This window comes from Ornithodoros turicata, chromosome 9 (genome assembly GCF_037126465.1).
Source record: "Ornithodoros turicata isolate Travis chromosome 9, ASM3712646v1, whole genome shotgun sequence".
NCBI classification, from domain to species: domain Eukaryota; kingdom Metazoa; phylum Arthropoda; class Arachnida; order Ixodida; family Argasidae; genus Ornithodoros; species Ornithodoros turicata.
In genome coordinates, this window is record NC_088209.1 from 33840132 (window position 1) to 33861218 (window position 21087).

The window sequence follows — 21087 nt, forward strand, 5'->3', positions numbered from 1 at the left end:
TTAGTTACCCCGTTACGGTTGAATGGGCTCAAAAAAGTAAAAACACGAAGCAGCTATCTTGAGCGCTCGAGGACAATCTTATGAAGCGAAAAAAAAAAAAAGGAAAAAGAACTGTCTTTGTGTTGGTCTTTATTTTTATCCCGAGAGATAGTGGATGAGTGAGTGAGTGAGTGAATGGAAAAGAAAAAAATTGAGAAGTTTGAAAGTAAGATTCTTCTTCCATGTGTTATGCGAACGGGTGGACATGGCATAGTATGTTATGCTAAAAGGCTCCTGTGCTTCTGTGTTTTCTCTATACAGGGTGCCCCAGAAAACGTGTCATTGAATTGTAATTAAAAAGCTACGCAACCTAGAATCATGTGATCAACGGCATTTGTTCTTAGTAGGTTTTTTCCACCTCCTGATGCGAATGTTATGTATCGCAAGTCTAACTATGTAAATATTTGCGAACTAAACACGGAAATTTGCAAAGTAAAGGTCTCTTTCGGTAAATTTCGGACTTCAGTTCGCAAAAATTTACATAATTAAACTTACGTTACACGACATTTACATCGGGAGGTGGCAAAAACCTAGTAAGAACAAATGCGGTTGACCGCAAGGTTCTAGGTGTGTAGTTTTTTAATCATAATTCAATGGCACGTTTTTTTGGGACACCCTGTAGACGCGACGTTGTCTAGAGTGCTGTCACCTCCCCCCCCCCCCCCCATCGTTAGCGTTTCTTTGTTTCTCACACCATCCTTTGTAATGCATAATTTTAAATCTCTAATAAGGCAGAGAATGGAAATGCCACGTTGTGCACGGGTGAGACACAGGGCTACACACAGGAAAGAAATCACGTGTCTAGCATCGTCGCGCCTTTGAGAACAATTTACCTCTTGTTGTGTGTATTGAAGTGGGAGTATGTTTATTGGATAAAAAAGCGAGGAAAGGTTAGTCAGGCATAGGCAGACTTGCTATTCCTTCCATAAAAAGAAAACGAAAAAGAAAGAAAGGAAAGACACACACACAGACACACACAAAAGTGCCTTAGAGGCTGGTCGAGAGGCCGGTGGCACGGAGGAAGCTCAAGAGGGTAGTCGTAGCTGCCCTCTGGTTGTGCAGGACTGGGCCGAGCAGGGTGGCCAAGTTGTCGCAAGTGGAGTGGAATTGCAACAGCATCATAGGAAGACAATAATAAATTATACAGGCGTCGATTCGCATACGTCCGATGACCTGTGTACAACACTAGCTTCACAGCATGTAATCAGTGCGTGCGTATGTCAGTGTGCGCTGTTACTGTCTTACTGATTACTGTCCTTGTAGCAGCACATAGTACGGTTGTTTTCAGTAAAAGCTACATGTTGGAGAAACTCGCGCAGCCTGAAACCTGATCCAGTTGGAGAAATTTATTTTTCAAGCTTTCGTTTTCCAGCACCTTATATAGTAAACGTATTTTGATTCGCGACGTATTAATTTTCGCGAATTTGGCGACCGCTAAAAAAATCGTGCAAAATTGTACTCGCGAACAAAGCTTGACGTTTGTCCCGCGAAAGGAAACGGCGCTGGAATCGCGAAATTAAGTACTCGCGAATAATTTCGCAAATGACTGAATGCGCGATTCGCGAAAATTAATGCATCGCGAATAAAAATACGTTTACAGCATACGAGTCATCTTTTACGTTCTGCTACAGATAAGGCCCGTAAATGATTGAGGAGTCTTCCTCTCAGAGGTTTCTTTTGCATCTCGTAGAACAGAATCCTTATAGCCTTCTTGAAGGAGCCTCTCCGCTTTTAAGACTGCGACTGCTAAGAATTCAGTTCAGTGCCTGTGAAAGAAGCACTTAAAGAGGGTTGTATAACAGATGCTAAACTGAATTCTTGATTGGGTAGCCGACTGAGTAGAAGACGCAGGGAACAACTCGGTCATGCGAGGTAAGACCTTCCGCATGGATCTCAGTGTTTCGCTATATAAATTATAGAAGAGGGTTCCGTGTTTGCGGTTTTTATTTTTGGGGGATTCGGTGTACGCTTTTCAACATTCATTGATTTTTACGAAATCGGCGTTTTCCGATGTTTTTCCTGGAATGTACATGGTTTACCCGACAGTTATCGGCGAATAGAAATCAGTGTAATTTCCGCACTACGCTCATTCAACATGGCGTTGTTCGCTGCGGTGGCGTTTTACGGCTAATGAAAAAATAAGCGGACATTTTTCACAACCATCGTATTTCTGTATGGTTCTCTGATCTGCATCAACAACTCGCTGGGCATGTGCAGCAACTTACCTCTGTCATGTCCTGGAATCTCCCTCTGTATTCGGCGTTTTTCGATTAAAACCGAATGTGGGAAAATATACCCGGCGTATGTTTTTCGGTGTTTTTCGATTAAAACCGAAAACTCGGAACCCTAAATAGAATGACACTGAGAGACGTCGTTTGTACGAGCAGGTTTTGATACGTCAGCAGGTTTCGTCACCGTGGTGCGCTGCTGGAGAGAAAGGCAGTATACTTCGCATATAGGTACAGTACGGTACTGAGGATACAACCACTCTTCGCAAAACATAAATCCAGGAACGACAAACTGCACATTAGGGAGCGTATCACGTGCTGTCATATTTTTATTGATCCATTCTTTTATTGTTGTTCGGGCGCTTGCATGACGACAGCTCGAACCTAAAGGGCGAAACTACAGCGAAATTTCACAAAATAAAATAAAAGAATACTGACAAAACAAAACAACCACGTCAAAAAAAACGCATCGTAAAACACGTCGTTAAAAATACTCGAGATGACATGGAGCAAAAGTCAACGAAAATGTTGACAAATAAATCTTTGTAACAATCCCCGACGGGTGCCAGTCGCCACTGGGTCGAGAACGATCCTTCAAAAAATGTTGTTTACAAATCCTTTGCGTTTGCTTGTCATTTGTTGTCCTGCATAATCCTGCTTCTTCTTGACTGCAGCTTCCACGGGAACGCAAGGTTTGCGGTTTCTGAAAACAGGCATTCGAAGTCATCGCAAGAGCTCCATTTTTGCGATACACCAAATCGGAACGATTTAAACTGATATTTTACTTTATTTGTAGAATGCATCAATGTTATGTACTGACCTGCTGTGTCATGATGCGGAAGAAAACTGGGAAATATTAAGCTCTGTCTTTTTTCGACCATACACTGTAATGTTGTCTTCTTTATGCCAAAGTTCCGTTATTGGAATTTCCTTAATGGCATGATTCTACAGAGAACCATAACGTACAAGCTTACATCACCGTGACTCGATTGATATCTTCGCTGAAATGTTGTCAACAAACGTAGTGGAAGTTTCCGCGGATGAGAATGAATTATATCGAATCAAATCCTAAGAAGAAAGCCAAGAGACTATCCGTCAAATTGTATGTGAGCACGCACACAAACGGTTTGGTTGGTGCGGAGTCGATTCCCGTAAGTCGCGTGCAACTGAATCTTTTTATGCATCGTCTTCAACTGGACACACTTCTCGGTCGCGTGAATTCGCCCCATTGCAGTACGTGCGGCGAAGCAGAAAATATCGAACGCATCTCGCTTTGCAGAGCTCGTTTCGACTGGATCTTCGTTCACTTGACCAGTTGAGCAAAGATGACGAGCGATTGGAGCTCCGGTGAAATTTGGTATGGACATCGCGGTCCCATCCACAATTTTATTTTCATTGGAATTTATATCATTTTAATAGCTATCTTTCTCAAACAACAACAACAACTTTATCTGATTATGATAATTGGGGAGTTTCATTGCCAGGGGCGATACCCTAAGTTAAGGCGGAGATTTGGGCAAGTTGGTACATATGTGACTATACGTAAAAACAGTGCAGAGACGGAACTGCGCTGTTTTTACGTAGCGATACCCTAGCCCATTGCTGGTGGTAATGGGGGAAATGTAACAACTAGTCGCCTCACTGTGAGGAGATAAGTCCCATACGGTGTCCAAGAAGGTCAGAAGGGCTTTGAGGGAAGAGCGTTGATGGGCTGTGTTCGGCCATGGAACAAGCAATTTTGACAACGAGAGGGGGCGAGAGCCCAGGCTGATTGGGAGACCCAGAAAGCGTAGTTCGGAAAGGTTGGTAGTGTGAACAGTAAAAAGGGGGGGGGGGGAGGGTGCTCTAGATCTTCCAGATCACCGCATTGACTGCATCTGGGAGAGTCAGCTTGTCTCATCTTCTTACGCGCACGCACAAACATACATACTTGTTCGCTTTGACTGCTCCCTATTTAGTGACTCTAACATATACTTAGTGGAGTTATGTGGTATCTCTTTGTCATCTTTTTGGGACTTGTGTTTAGATGACTCCTATCACACAGCGGCGGCTAGCGTAGTGCGCGGGGTTTAGATGATTCATTGGTGATACGTGTGACATAACGACGACTTGCCGCATTGACCAGTGACCGGTGACTTTTTGCGTTCAACGGTAAATAGTATCTTAATTGTATTTCAAATACTTTTTGAAGTATTTTGTACTCTATCTTAATTACTTTAATTTTATGTATTTATACTCTATCTGAATTACATTATAACTTTAGTATTTATTATCTTTTCTTAAATACATTTTTGAGTTTCTTGTACATGTCTGGTCTCACGCAATCAGTGCACATGACAGCCGTACAGTGGAAGTCTCTCACCGCTGCCTGACGACGACAGGCATTAAAGATTTTGAGAATAGGTGATGGAAATAGCTTTGTGGCCCTATTTTAAAACTCTCCAATGCACGTCGTTTGTGATTGAGTGCGGCGGCAGACTTCGCTTAACAACTGTCGTCTGCAATGATTGCTTGCAAATGAGCGTTTCACAGCCTGCTCACGAACTGAAAAGTACATCTCCTTTTTGCCTTATTCAAGCGCTTTGTGGTCCCAAAGAAATAGCGTCGTCGCCACTACGCTTTCAACCCAATGTTTTGGGTGCGCGGGCCACTTTTCGAAAACAACGTAGGGTCCCAAAACTGGCTACAGTCGCTCTCGTGGACGGCGAGAATCTGCGTGTGCGTGTCGTCTGCAAACAACTGAACACACTGACAAAACAAAGTATTGGTTTACCACACCATCTATTTTTACTCACTATGTTTACAATCAACAGCATACTATGTTTACAACAGATGAGTCATTGCTTGTTTCTTTTTCTTTTCCTTTCTTTCTTTTTTTTTTTTTTTTTGGTAAGTCTTCGTTGCTCACCAATAGCAGTATAGGCTGGCAGTGAGGAATACAAGTGAACTGCTCTGCGTTTTATCATAACCGTAATAGAGAGTTTTAGTGTACCGTACGCTATCGCCTTTGCGTACGTAAGGGATAGCATTGGTGTTTCTGCGCACGCGCAAACCATAACGAGGGCTTCGCGCTGTGCGCAGGAACCACCACGCTATCCTTTACGTACGTAGAGGCGATAGCGTACAGTACACTAAACCTCCCTACTGCGTAAGACTGTAAGCCGTGTGCGGGAACGCACCCTATTCTAATACTCCATTGTCGACCCACGGACTCGTAAAAGTGCGATAACGTGAACAGCCGATAGAGGAGCATAAACATGTACATAAACATCACCAAGTTGCATAAACGTTCTGGATAAGAAAACCGAGTGACAAATATTTCCACTTTCGCCAGTTTTAATCCAACAAGACGCACTCCGTTCGCCGGCAAAGTGAATTTCATTGGAATGCACTTCATTGAATTACACGCACAGAGTCAATACAGAAGGAGAGAAAATGGAAACATACCTTCGAGCTGGAACAGACAGGACATACGGTCGATGCCGAGTGCGAAGTCCGCGGAACGCGCTGTGGAGAGAGTGGGGAATTTCATTAGTGAAACTGCTCCATCACGCACCTTCCAGCCGGCTGCACTGTCGGTCTGTAAATTATGTCAAATTACGGGCAGCCTGCGTCGGGGCTTTGGCGAAGCAGAGCAGTAATAGCAAAAAGTAAATCATAAGACCCCGAATTCGAAATGTATATTCACCACGCGGACTAATTTGTACGACAAACCTGTCTTTGTGTGTCTCTACATATGTATGGCTCACTGCGCATGAATAGACCCTGCAGGGAATAACACTTTCGTGATAACTGAATATAACGAGTAAGCGGTCACTGGCAGTCAGTTATATTTTTCTGCATTTCTCGGCCTTGGCCTGTCTGACCTTTCCCCCCTTTCTTTATTTTTGATAAACATATCCCCCCCTCCCCCCAATTCTCGGAGCTACTACAGAAGCGGGGACCATAAAGACCTTTCAAGAAAAGGACGTCTACCGTAGCAGCACATTATACCGGCCCAATATTGGATGATTATTATTGGCAATATCGGGCCAATATAGGCCCAGCTTTGCCAATGTCTAGCCAACATTTGGCTAAGATACTGTGCTGCTTGGGTATATCCGAACGGCGTTGGTACTCACTGGCATAGGGAAACGGAAAATTTTCCTTTGGGTACCCACACCTCTCGGAAGAGGAGGTCGGACCTTCCCCTTTGTCACTGAAATGGCAGACGAAAATGCATAGTGTTGCGTTTTTCTCTTCCGTTTTTTTTTTTTTTTTTTTTTTTTTTTGTGCATCGTTAAAACAGTTTTATAAACTTGTGAGATCCTCGTCGCGCCATTAATACGAGCAATTTTTAATACAATAATAATTCAGTAACACCTCGCACGAAGGTCGTCAGTATCCACCGCATTTCCGACACAATGCTGAATACTGCTGCAGCTTTCAAATACAGCTGCTGAACTATTTGAATGAAATGCGCATATATGTGCTTATTAGGTTGTTCGATAATAATCGCTGGTATGTATAGAACTGAAATTAGAAATTCGAAGCTTTTTTTGGACCTTTTTGGGGCAGTAAAGGACTTCGATCCTTATTGTGAAGGGACTCATTATTTCATTCCCCACATCACCACCAGCGACGGGGTAGAGTATCGCCCCCTGGCGATGAAACCCAACATTCCTCATCTTCTGAGAAAGAAATGTTTGCGGCGCAAACTCTTTTGTAGTCCTCTCTTTTCTCAATAACGCGTCCTGGACTAGCCAGTCCCGAGTAGCTGGAGTAAAAAATGGAGATGTTAGTCCCGAGTAGCTCAAGACTAACATCTCCATTTTTGTCTTTTAAAAATCAATCAATCAATCCTTTCCGTAAGGAGTCCTTCAAACTATGTAAAGGGTCCCTTATACTTCAAATGAGTTCTTGCCTGGCCCGTGAGCTTCGATGAGTTATCTTTGCTTTCATTTTTCTTTCTTTTCTTTCCGCGGTGTTCTGTATGGCTGGGCGTGATCTTCCGATTGTCCAAAGGGCGACGTCATCTGCATACACGGAAAACGACACTTTGCGAGGAATTACTGATTGTAGGCCGGCCATTATGGAGATAGTAAAGACTGCACACAAGAAGAGTATTTTCCCGCATTTACACAAATAGCGCGTTTAAATACCACACACTTTTGCAAATCTAAGCCTGAAGAAGCCACTTTACGTCAATATGGCTAATTCCAAATGTTAAAAGATGCAATCAACATGGTCACCTGCAGCAAAAATCACTGGTCAATCTAACTGGTCACTGGTGGACCTAATATGGTTATAGTAGGTCAACTTCAAGTGACAATGCCGGAAATTACCTAAAAGTAGTAAAACAACTACTTGACAAGGGCATAATGCCTTGAATAACTTAAATAAGTAACTTAACCCCTTATAACTTAAACAACTGCTCGGAAGAATCCATTTTCTTACTTTTTTTTCTCACATCACATCACATCACATCACATCTTACTTTTTTTTTTTTTTCCAGTGACCGGGTGTCTTACCTACGTTCATGAGTAAATGCTAAAATGTCTCAATTTTTTCCTTCAATCATCATTATCATCAACTGAATTACAAATTTCGGTGGAATTGCGGAAATTAACACCTGCAGGCAACACAGAGGGGACAAATGAAGGATTAAACGCGAGAAGGACTCCGGTTTTCTCGCAGCTTTCGATAAAGTGGTTCAGACTAGCTGGCGTATCTTCCCATATACTATGTATGTGTGTTCATTCAGAAATTGATCCATTACTTCCTGTGCACAACTGGACGGACCTTGTACCTGAGCACTGCCAGTCAGGAATAATGAATTAGCCCGTAAAGTAAAGTAAAGCCCGAGAGTAAAACACCCGAAGTAACAAAAGCGGCATGAAACGTAAGCTGTGCTGCTTTATAAAACTGGGTCAAAAATATTTCCGTTCGTGCTGCCTACCACACAGCATAAGAATTACTTAGTCTTCCACATTACTTCCTCTAACACATAAAAGGCCAAAGTCCAGGGCTGAGTACAAGAGAACAGTGTCTGGGCTCAGATCACCATATTTTTTTTTCTCCTACCGTCGTCATCATGATCATCATCATCATCATCATCAGTGTCTGTTTCAAAAATATCTGCTGTTCCCGGCTGAAACTCCTGCTTCAACTTGGATTTTCTGATTACGCTTCTTCTCTTAAAGTTCTCGTAATGAGCAGCACTCTGTGTATTCCTGCAATTAGCGGTATGTATTACAACAGCGGCGACATTTAATGAAGGGGCTTGGCTATAAACCCCGGTCTTATATAGTCGCCGGGACACTTCTTGCTGCGTCAACTGCATAAGCCTTCGACACACGCTATTACGTGCCACTAAAAGCGCGGATTAATGGCTTAGTGAGATATGAGTTATGGATGTCCTGTGACGTGATAGAGAAGGGGAAAAATGGGGATTTAAATGGGGAGCTAAGGACTTATAGTCCAGTCCCCTTTTTCCCTGTCCGACGTGATTCCGAGTAAAGTCGAGCCAACAAAAAAAAAAAGAAAAGAAAAAAGAAAAGCGAGAAATCTGCGAGTGAATTATTCCTGCGCAGGTTGCACCATACTGCGAACATCGTGAAGACGTAATATTTGATGTCGTGACTAATGAGGGATCAATCAAGATTACTCCGAATTTCAAAGTTTTGCACCGTTTCGAACCCATCGGGTGAAATCCCATTTCGTCGGGGACAGGTTTACAGTGAACATTACGTACTTGTGCAATATCAGTGCATTTGAAAAATGTGTTTTCGCGATCACGTGTTGAACTGACTGCCATGAGGATTTTGTAAAATGTTTAGCTGTCACGGCATACGGTTCTTTGGAAGCATGGATTTTACGCGAACTGCATTTGCCCAATAATGTACCAGGCAGTCTTGGGTAAGTTACTTCTAAAAAGTAACTGAGTTACAGTTACAGTTTATCTGTAAAAAATGGTAACTAAGTTACGGTTATAGTTACTTTATTGGTCGAGTAACTAGTTACATGCATTTATTTACATTTACTGCAGTGCGATAAAAGTTGTCTTGCACTAAGCCAAAAGCAGTACAAGTTAATACGCGGTTATCCCACACGGAAAAATACGATATGTGCATGCAACCTGGCGCATCGCGGTGAAAAAGAAGAGCACGGTGACACGCACGCGTTTCGTACCGTGTAGAGAGAGAGACATACACGAGGACAAGGAACTCGCCTCAAGATGTTTTTTTTTTTTTTTTTTTTTTCACGTTTGAAGGTTTGTGTTGCAGTCTAAACTTTCCGTATAGAGTGTACTGCTTGGCAAAAAAATAGAAAAAGACACTACAATATGCCTTATTGCTGTTTCCTTTCTCTGTAGGTGACCAAAATGACCCTCGTAGTGGTAGCAACATTCGCCTTCTGCTGGTTACCCTACCAAACGTACAACGTTCTCCAAGAACTCTACCCGGAGATCAACCAGTGAGAAACAACCTTCCTACATTTTTCTTCTTTCCCAAAGCAAACCTTATCACCCGTATCGAAACACACTTTCCGTTTGTAAAAAGTGTTAAAAGGACAGTGATGTAGGAGAAAAAATGGGCACCTTACATGGAGGCATGGAGGCATTTCACGCAGGTCTCCCTTTCTCAAACACACTACCAAGGGTGCGATTACTGGATGTGGGAGCGGAGGGTGTTGAACCCCCGAAACCCTTTTCCTTGGCTACTCCACTGTACCAGGCACATAAACATGGATAAGTCGAATAAGTCGAATAGCCCTTGTAGAAAGTGTGCGGCAGGTCAGTGTTGATTTTCTGCGCGGCACACTTACTTTTTTTTTTTTTGTAATATTCTCTGTACAAGCTAACTCGTTTATATTCTTTTGTTATATCAAAATCTGTTACGCACGTTCAGTAATTATAACTCCCTCCGCACTCATTATAGTATTGATACTATTCTGATAGTACTCATTACATCAGAGATACAAGGAGTACGTATACAGCGTGATCAGTCACCGTGAAAAACCCATATCGTTGTTTTAGCAAGTAAGGTAGGGGCACTGTATGGAGGGGAAAAAAAGAAACGCGGACTTCGGTTGCCAGTCTCCAGTGCCATTGGCTGCCAGTACATGTGTTGGATGAATAGTGTCGCGTGAGGAATATGTATTATTCAGCAGCCACCTCGTTGTTCACTACATCGCAACGCATCTCTGTACTCTGTGGCATCATGGTATAGACGTAAAGGTCGCTGAGGCTGTCAGGAAAGTGGCTTACACGGGGATTGATCAAGTTGTTTACACTTCGGGGCAAGTCTACTCCTGCGGGTCAAACGCAAGCATAAAGAGTTCTTTGCTTCGCATAGGCGTGCGTATGACGCTTCCGTATCACAACGCAGTGCGCCCGGATGCTGTTGCTTGTACACTAATCGTGTTGCAAAGACACTCGTCGAAAGCGGCATAGTTGAGGCACATTTGCAGGCTCTTAAAGGAGCACCGAAGTAGCACAAAAATTATATTGTTCTTTCGCTGCGGCGTGTTCTGCACCGAATAAAAGTGAGCTCCTGCGAGAGAAATACGAGTGCGGGTGACCTACAGAGTGCAGGCGAGGCTTCTGTTCCGCACACCTTTAAAAATCGTCCACTCGTGAAAAGAGCGTATCGAGAACGAGGAAACGTCGTGACGTAACCTGGTCTCTGTGCACGTGACTCGTGCCGTAGGGCGGCACAGCTCAAGCAGGTATAAGCGACGCGAGAGTTAAGAAGAAACAAGCCACCTAGAGTCAGTCACTAAATGGGGTACAGAGTATCGTATTCCTTTTCGGCGCCGGAGCCGCCGTTCGGTGTCCGCGATTGGGCCGATCGTGTCACGTGGTTTCTCCTTCCAAGAACGCGCCGTCCATGTTGAGCCCCCTCCATCCAGAACCGGTTTCCTCGGTTGCGAGCTGACTCGACTGCGCGCTGTTCTCCGGCGGAACAGGGCGAGATTGGCGTCCCGTTGCTAGGCGACGCAGCCACGCCGGACCCAAGATGGCGGTCTCGCTCGTCGGCGTGGCTCAGTGTCGCTACTCTGCTCCCTATTTAGTGACTCTAGTGCCATCATCTTTTCCCTCTCATCTTCTCCCTCCCCTGGGCGCACCGAGCCGCCACTTCAGAGCAGGCTGACCAGACCTATAGAGTCGCTAAATAGGGAACAGAGCAGCGACACTGAGCCACGCCGGCGAGCGAGACAGCCATATTGGGTCCGGCGCGGCTGCGTCGCCTAGCAATGGGACGCCAGTCTTAAGGGTCACTAAATAAGCTTCGCTTCAGAGTATCGACGCTGAGGTCCAAGGAAGTGCAGAAGCGCCATCTTGTTTCCGCACCACACCGGTATTATCCCCAGTTGAGGATCAAAGACGGGTAGTATAATGCTCGCTGTGGGATAGAGAAGCGTGTATGATTGTTGCGCGATAATCCATGTATTGTCCACCTGAGGATGTCAAGGACGTCAACCTCGATGAGCTGCTTGCAAGTGAAAGGAACATTTCACCCGCGCACGATAGACTGAAGACGCCAGGCTCTGAAGTGTGCGTGGCTGCCCTGGCGCGGAAACAAGATGGCGTGTGCTCGCTCTTGGAACTCAGTGTCGATACTCTGAAGCGAAGCTTATTTAGTGACTCTAGTCAATATCTCCCTTCTCCGCCGGAGAACAGCGCGCAGTCGAGTCAGCTCGCAACCGAGGAAACCGGTTTTGGATGGAGAGGACTCAACATGGACGGCGCATTCTTGGAAGGAGAAATCACCTGCCACAATCGGACCAATCGCGGACACCGAACGGCGTCGCCGGCGCGGAAAGCGAATGCGGTACATCACCCAACCCCACCAAGAAACAAACAAGCAAAAAAGGGCACGGGGCTTCCCTGCGTCGGGCGAGGATCGTGTCGGCCGTCCGAAGCGGGCTATCTCAGATTGTTTTTGTAAATTTGATTGCACAAAAAAATTAAAAAAGACACGATACTGCAGAGCGAAAACATTTTGCATGGTGGCTCCCGATGCGCAGCTTGACGGATGAAACAGCGTTTCGAGTCATGTTAAATGTCACCTCATTGCTCCTTCAATTTTTAAACCGAGCACGCAGAACGTTAACGCAACATGCGAATCGGCCTCCCCGTCTGCCTTGCGTCCGTCACCGTATCGTATGCCTCACTCTCAATGTACGGAGTACGGACCACATTCTCCACTGGTCCGCATGTTAGGTTAGGCCTCTGTGACTGTAGCTGTTGAGTTGCCTCGGTGTATAGCGGTGGGCCCTGGCGCTACCTCGTAATCAATACCTTGTAGTCAATACAATAATAGCCTTCATTAAACCACTCATTTGCACTCGTCTTGCAGGTATCGCTACATCAACGTGATCTGGTTTTCCTGCCACTGGTTGGCCATGAGCAACTCGTGCTACAATCCTTTCATCTACGCCATCTATAGCGTGAGTAAAACTTCATAACAATTGTACAGCCATGCATGGGCTCCGCCAGGATTTTTTTCCGGAGGGGGAGGGGGTGGGGGTGCAGGGCAGAATGAATGGAGTGGTGTTTTTCACGGTACGGGATCTGCATCTGATTCTGTGCGTCGACTGCTCCCACAACTACATTGTCTTGGCTTCGTTCTGGTACGCAGAGAGAGAGAGAGAGAGGAAAAATGAACCATAATTTGGGATTGCGTTGCAACGGCAATGTTTGCTTGCTGAAGGCAGGGGTGCAAGTGCCCCTTCCTCCGTGACGGCGCCCCTGCAGCCATGGTTGACTCTGTGCAAACGTAACGCGAAGCTTTTCCAGGAACGTTGAGAGCCCGGATTATATATCCCGCGTATCACCGCCATAGCTGTGGACGTTTGCTTGTTCGGCTGAGAAACATATACTATCAATAATGGCACGAAGGGCTGTGCAATCCTTTAGAGAAACACCGCTAGTCGCAAGGCAGTTATTGTTGCCGAATATATCGCGAAGGTTGCTACACGTCCCCACCGCTGCTCTCCAGCCCGTTTTGTTTGCTCGGGAAGCCGAAGGACTACCAGATAGCGCTGGAAAAAAGAAGAAGAAGAAGGGAAGAAAAACATGTGCAGAAAAGGAACGGGGCAGATGGTCAGCTATGTGCCTTGCTCTAGCAGGAGCTTAATCGCTTCCACCGCCCGCGAGCTAACGAGGGGCGGGGCTCTCGTTCTTTTATACCCGAGTTCTAAAGCCAACGTCTGCTAGCTTGCGACATCACTGTAACGAAGATTGCACCGAGCTACCTTTCGTCCTACAGATAAAATCCCTCGAATGCAGAACGTATTCTGTGAGTAGTTGCAGCGTCATTGTACCACTCTATGTATGCATTATTTGTGCGCCCATACGCATTTACCTTACACCAGAAGCGAACGAATCGACGAAGGTTGGCCCTGAACTGAAAGAAAGCGCGCACTAAGTGTGCTCTCCGCGGACGTGCATCACGGTGCATTCCTTGACACGTTATTTGAATTCACGTTAAATACATACCGCGTTAAGTGCATTCTACGTTAAATGCATTCCGTTAAATGGATTCTACGTTAAATGCATTCCGTTAAATGGATTCTACGTCAAATGCATTAGTGCATTCCACATTAAACGCATTCCGTTAAATGAATTCCACGTCAAATACATTAATGCATTCCACATTAAACGCATTCCGTTAAATGAATTCCACGTCAAATACATTAATGCATTCCACATTAAATGCATTCCGTTAAATGAATTCCACATCAAATGTATTAATGCATTCTATGTCAAATGCATTAATGCATTCCACATTAAACGCATTTCGTTTAATGAATTCCACGTCAAATGCATTAAGGCATTCCACATTAAATGCACTTTAAATTAAATTAAATGCACTTTAAATTAAACTAAATGCACTTTAAATTAAATTAAACGCAATTAAATTAAAAATTAAATGCACGTTAAATGCATTCCGTTAAATGCATTCTGTTAAATGAATTCCATGTTAAATGGATTCCGTTAAATGAATTCACTGTCAAATGCATTAATGCATTCCACGTTAAATGCATTCCACATTGCATGCATTCCGTTGAATGAATTCCACGTCAAATGATTTAATACATTCCACGTTATACGCTTTCTACGTTATACGCTTTCTACGTTAAACGCTTTCCACGTTAAATGCATTCCACGTTAAATGCATTCCACGTTAAATGCATTCCACGTTAAACGCATTCCACATTGCATGCATTCCGTTAAATGAATTCCACGTCAAATGATTTAATACATTCCACGTTGAATGCATTCCGTTAAACGAATTCCACGTCAAATGCATTCCGTCAATTGCATTCCACGTTAAATGTATTCTACGTTAAGTGAATTCCGTTAAATGAATTCCACGTTAAATGCATCCTGTAAAATGCATTCCACGTTACGCAACAGGAACTCCGAACTCCAGTCACTCATATGGTTAAAATGCATTTCGCATCAAAAATGGAAAACTAAAACAACATTTAGCCAACGAATTCTGGATTGAAAATCCTGGCTTTCCGTAGAAAAAAAAATACTACAAGGTATATGCAGCAGTAAGTCCGACAAATTGTTATATCCAACTCATGGGCGTGCCCAACATAAAAAAATAGACAGCAGACTACCCCACACTTAAAAATCTTACCGCTCAATGCAGCACACGTATAACTTTTCCTCAAGAAAAAATAAACCGCGCAGAAACGTGTGCGCGGGAATAAAGTTTTCCCGCGTTCAGATCCGGAGCAAGCACTTCGGTTATTTTTTGCCTTAATTATGCCGTATGTATATACGTATATGTATCGTACAAATTGTATAGTTAATTGAACTGAAAGAGGCAGCTGGCAGAACCATGGAGGGAAAACGATATTTTACCCCCCCCCCCCCCCCAACTTTCAGTATAGCGTACGCGGATCCGTCTTTCCAAACGTTCTCGGTCGTTTGGCACTGGCTAACCAACATCAATACGTATCACAAGCAGCACGATCATGCCAAGAGGAAGTGCTGCCATTGAAATTTAAACGCTCTCGTTTTCCTTCTTTGTACCATCCTCAAAGGGAGACAGTGTTCCTTTCATTTTTCTCATTCTGAAGAACCTGATTTGCAAACGGGCTCGTTTTCTTGACGTTGCGCCATTACCGCAAATGAAGAGAACGGTATAGAGAGTTCGCTTCCTCTTCTTTCGGCAATTTGTTTCTTCGATATCTGCGTCATGCATGTCTGAGACACGTGTAGAAGCACTTGCGTCTTTATTTTGGAACGTAATCTTAAGTGGGTGGGAGCAAGCAAGGTTCGTTGAAAACGAGACGATATACGAGAGTTTCGTTTTTAATTGCCTCTAACCGTTTGACATTAGAGAGTTTTAGTGCGTCGTACGCTATCGCCTTTGCGGACATAAGGGATAGCGTTGATGGTTCTGCACACGCCCATAACAGAAAGAGAGCCTCGCACAGTGCGCCGACCCATCAACGCTATGCGTTACGTACGCAAAAGCGATAGCGATAAGGAATATGTCAACATTGTGTCCTTTGTGATAGCTTTGAGTAATGGCGCGTTGCTATGCTTCTCCTCGACGCCACCGCAATCATCTTAAAAGGTTAATACCCCTGCCACACGTGCACTCTTCAATGATCATTGAAACCAATCGTCATTGAACACGCGCGTAGCGCCACCTAGGGTGTAACGTGTCAACCTTTCAGGGAGCATTGGATCCAATGCTTTCTGCGAAGCTGACACGTTACACGCTTGGTGGCGCCACGCGCGTGTTCTGTGACCATTGAATTCAATGATCATTGAAAACTGCCCGTGTGGCATGGGTATTAGCCCATAGAAAACTTCCTTTGTTTTCTGGGATTCTTTTCCCTCTTCCGATGTATCTTTATTTTGCTTAATATTTTGCGTTCGTTGTGGATTGTTGGTATTTTCGCACACCACAGAACAATAACTCAAAACCGGTTACAAACCGGCACCATAGTGACTACACACGTGAACAGCCAAGCCTAGAGGTTTGCGCAGGCGCGATAATACTCGGGGAACCCCGCGGCATACTTATTTGCGGTAGGAAGAAAGCGTTCAGAAGTCCGCGCGGATAAAGTACGGATAAAACCAGCGGTGCGCGCGGATTCCGCATTGTTCAAGCAAATCATCAGCAAATAAGCATTAGTGATTTACTGTATCTGCCGACGTCCCCTGGGGAGAGCCACAATTGAGAGCACGTCGCTCCAGGGCACGCAGTGAATCAAAAATGGCGTCGAAGTGTGCTATTGCGACTTTGACTGCTCTTATTGGACAACTACCGATGGCATAATGTTCCCGGGAACGTTTGTATGCTGAAAAGTAAAAACGTTTGCAACGTAACATTTTTGTCGCGCAAACGTTTTCCTAGAAATGCAATGGCCGCGGATGTGCGAAACACTCAGCATGTACGCGCGGATACGGATACACATATTTTCGACTAACGCAGTTGCGGATACTGTCACCTTATCCGCGCTCACTTCTAGTAACCACCTTTACATGCTCTAAACAGCTTGCTTCAGTGTATCTGTGTCTGTCCGTTCGTTCGCCCGTCCGTCCTTCAAGGTCGGGAAGTAGAGATCGTGTGCATAGTTTGTACCACGTTGTGGGAATCGATCTTTCCTTCTTTTCTTCTTCGTCCCTCTAGACCCTTGAGTAGTCGCCGGTGGCGTGTTTCTGCGGGCGTGGAATACAAAGTGGGCCGTTATATTCTTGCCCGCTCTCGTTGTCTCCTGTGCCTCGCCCTCGTTCTTATTTCTCGAATTTTTAAACGTTCACTTCCCCTGCTACGTACCACAGACACGTGTGGAACACTGCTGTTCCAAACTGACGATATCGAATCTTCGAGTTCTGCGGCCCTCCCGATTTTTTTTATTTCCATTTTCTTCCGGTATTCTCTGTCGTCGCCGTCACAGTACATGTATGTAGCAAGTGCTTCTCATGGATTTCCTGCGTCGCGGGCTAACTTCATAAGGAACTGCTAAACGTTTGCGGAAAGCCCAGTGGAAATTACAGAAAGCGCACTTCATTCAGCCATTCGCAGCACACGTTTCAGCACTTCATTCGCAGCGCATTCTTTCTGTTACCAAAGAAAGCGAAAAGAGGTGAGAAAGGTTAGGCGCATAAAGTCAGAAAAACGCAATCGCAACGAATCAGTGGTCTTCACACCCTGGCGAGAGAAGCTATACTTATCGCACGTGGAGCGTCCGAGAGGATACTGGATTATTTCTCGCAGCTTCCGCTCGTACAAGTGGTGTATTCTGTTACGCTAGGACTTCCTTCCAAGCTTTTATGTTTCGAGCGCAATGTACACGTCACGTTTTCGAGTGCACTACATGGGGGGGTCCAACAAATACACGATATAAATGTATACCACGGCGGTCGATATAGCCGCACACGTTTGGAAATATGAAGTGCGTTTCCTCTTCTGCTGGGAAAGGAAGATAGCGTGTTTCTGCCAAGCGACCCTTCCATTGTATCTCCCTTATTTTTTTTAAGCTAGCTTGCAGGGATTATGTGGAACTGGGGGCATGTACAGAGCACATCATCCGAGAAAGTTGACTGAAAAACGGCTCTTTCGAGCGGAAACGAGCCATCTTCCTCGCCGGCATGCAGCAAAGCTTGGGAAGTAAGATACACAGTTCAAACTACAATATGATAGAGCAAGAACATCATCTGTTAGAGCTGCATCATAGCTGCATGTCGTCTGTGAAGGTACTCCGGAATCCAATAAGAAGTATATCGGGAGAACTTAAAGCAAATATTTTAAAGAGCAACGGCAGGCTACCTGCACAAATAAGGGATTGTTTCTGCGATGCTGGTTGCTGCGAAACCGAGATAAAGTGTCGGGGGGAAGGAAAGAGGGCAGGGTGTAGCTAAGGAGACCGAACTCCGGAAGGTCTGCAGAGGAAACGTCATTGGCCTCGAAGAGAGGGCAGTTTCGTCATTTTATAACCGCGTATGAACGAAAGCCCGTTTCTAACGACGAAATGATAAGGAATATGTCACCGTTCTGTCCTTTGTGATAGCTCTGAGTAATGGCGCGTTGCTATGCTTCTCCTCGACGCCACCGCCATCATCTTAACGTTATGCCCTTGCCACACCTGCACTTTTCAATGATCATTGAAACCAATCGTCATTGAACACGCGCGTAGCGCCATATAGGGCCTAACGTGTCGATCTTTCAGGGTGCATTGGATCCAGTGCTTTTTGCGAATTTGCACGTTATACGCTTGGTGGCGCAACGCGCGTATTCAATGACCATTGAATTCAGTGATCATTGAAAACTGCCCGTGTGGCAGGGGTATTAGCCCATACAAAACAGGCTCCACGATGTGCCTTTGCCTAAGGCCCCGCACACCCCTAGCACCGGCCCTGCCCACAGCATTCTAGCTCACCATACCCACAGGCCCACAACCAGCTCAGACTTGGCTTAGAGTTTGACTCAGACCCTGTGTCCGCGAGTCGATAAATCTGTCTTTGGTGGTCATGGCTGGGCTTTCCTTTGAGTCTGTCTGCGTCGTTTTAGCCTTTCGTCCTCCGTCCGTGCGTTATAACGTGCAACTCAAAATCAAGGAGAGATGCTGCTGGTCGTACACACCAGCTTGCTTGCCTCCTATTGCTATGCTCAGCAAGCCAGCTCTATAAATTTTTATCAAAGACTGGAAAATTCTCCCGCCATTACGCAATCCCTGACCATATCGACTTCAAAAAAGCATACTGCTCTTGCCCTACAATAAAGAGCAGGTTTATGGTGCTGTGCGTTCCCCATGTTGTTGCATTACACAGTTGAGCATCACAGCGGAAGCCGCGCGCGCGGACTCGATCGACTCCGTGTGTATTGTTGTATTGCTACCTGGAGGATGGAGCAAGTCGCAATTATGAAGTGTGTATTGTCATCAAGTGTAGAGGGAACCTTGTATTGCTACCTGAAGAACGGGACAAGTTGCAATACTTGACCACATCGCGCTCCAAAAACACTGCGGTCCTCCTAAAAATGAAGAAGATGCGTTTTCCCTGAATTGTTTGAGTTCGTTAATTTGTGGGCGTTTGAAGCTTACATGTCGTATCGTCCTTAATTGTGTGGTCTGCCTCGGCCATTTCTCCTTAGCTTACGGCATTCATCTGGCGAGAGAATAGTACACCAATCCCGGCCAAGTTCAGAGCTTAGTGGCTCACGGCCATATCTTTACAGCGGAAGAGACCTTCCTGTTGTTCCTGTCCGAAACTTTCCTGTCATAACAGGAAGGTCTCGGAAAATCGTTGTGGCGGTATCACAAGACCCTCAGTGTCGGTTTCAACGATGCAAAACAAGTTAAAATATTCTAAAGTTAATACGAGCAGTTTTGACATATTCAGAGATGGGTACGTCGTCCAGGAAAGTGTCCCGATTTTTCAGCCTTTCCTGTCCGGCTTTTGTCCCAATTTTAGTAATATTTTTCTCCCCCTAATCCCAGCTCTATACACATCCCCACCCACTTCACAGACCACGAGCCACAGACCACAGGTACTCGTCACTCTAAAACAGTTGCGCATATATCAGCAATAAAGTGTGCCCACATCCACACACAACAGCTATACCGCTGTAATTCGTGTTACACAATCGTAACCGTTCTGTAATTCTTGTATTGTTGTTCACTAAAGATTGTGTACTCAACTTAACCGTATCTCCCCGTATCCCAGTGTCAACAACTGAGACAAGTTCCAAAACTTTGCACATCGGTATCGCACGGATGTGCTCGAGACGTGCCAACAACGCTGAGGCCATCATTTTTGAGAGGAAGAAGAAGAAGAAGCAGATTAGTACGCGTATTTGAAGGGAACCTACATATGGAGCGGCCGGGAAAACGTCAGACGTCAAGGTTTTGTCATCACCTCAGCTTTGACGGTGTAGCTAGAGTTTGCATGAACGGCCCTCTCAACGCTTAATCCAAGCCGAGCGCCTATCACTTGCGCAAGACTGCTTCTAGTATATCTTTTTTAGAACCGTATTGCGCCATTGTGCGAGTTGAACGAGTACAACTATATCGTAGAAGGAAACAGAGACAGACAAGCCTGCAAAATACCCTTACTTTGCTTTTGCAGGAAAACTTCAGTGCAGCTTTTCAAGCCAGGATGACCTGCTGCTTCTCAAAGAAGCACGCCCAAGCGTCGACCCTGCATCGAGTACGCTCCACTGTGTCATCGTATTCGTGAAAGAAAAAAGATTTCATCGAGAAGGCAACGTTTATCCGTCAGATGCCTTACAGCGTCAGTCATACTATCAATGGAGCCCTATACTTCCTAAGGTAGTACCACCCACAGCGTCTGCCCACAGGAAGGGGCACACAGTCTGCTGTGTATATACGATTGTCATCGAGAAATATATATGCTTTTGACTTACCTACGATGTGCTTGCACGTGCTCAGGACAATGAACTGGCGTTGTACACTTCTAGATGGCACTGGGGGTTGTGCCATTATCCCGTTTGCAACTTTCGGCATTCTTGGATTGGTACTTAGCGATTGTTTGCTTGGATCACGGGGGTGACACAAACCCGCTATTGTTGTAACTACCCTCAAGCGGGTGCTTTTGGCAAAACTGCCATCTTGTCCTGGTCGCACGTCATAGAAAACGTCATTTTGATGTCATGTGACTTTGTTTATACGTCGTTTTGCCGCTTACCGACATATTTCCGTCGTCATAACGCCAAGACAATGAACGTATTTTGCCAGCGTGGACTATGCGGTGCTTCTTCCGCAACATGGTAGCCCATTTCTCCTTAGTTTAAGTACATCGCATCGGCTCAGTGAGTCTTATAACTCGCGGTCGTCGTCA

At 45.1% G+C, this 21087-nt stretch overlaps 1 protein-coding gene across 2 annotated transcripts in view; it reads left to right on the forward strand.

Moving 5' to 3' along the window:
• Window positions 1–20652, forward strand: part of LOC135367910 (neuromedin-K receptor-like) — a 69460-nt gene extending 48808 nt beyond the window's left edge. For both annotated transcript variants that reach the window (XM_064601008.1, XM_064601009.1), the window contains exons 2-4: window positions 9622–9722; window positions 12611–12701; window positions 20356–20652. In XM_064601008.1, coding sequence (XP_064457078.1) covers window positions 9631–9722; window positions 12611–12701; window positions 20356–20466 — 294 coding nt within the window. In that variant the 5' untranslated portion in view covers window positions 9622–9630 and the 3' untranslated portion in view covers window positions 20467–20652. The remainder of the gene's footprint in view (window positions 1–9621; window positions 9723–12610; window positions 12702–20355) is intronic.
• Window positions 20653–21087: the final 435 nt, after the last annotated feature.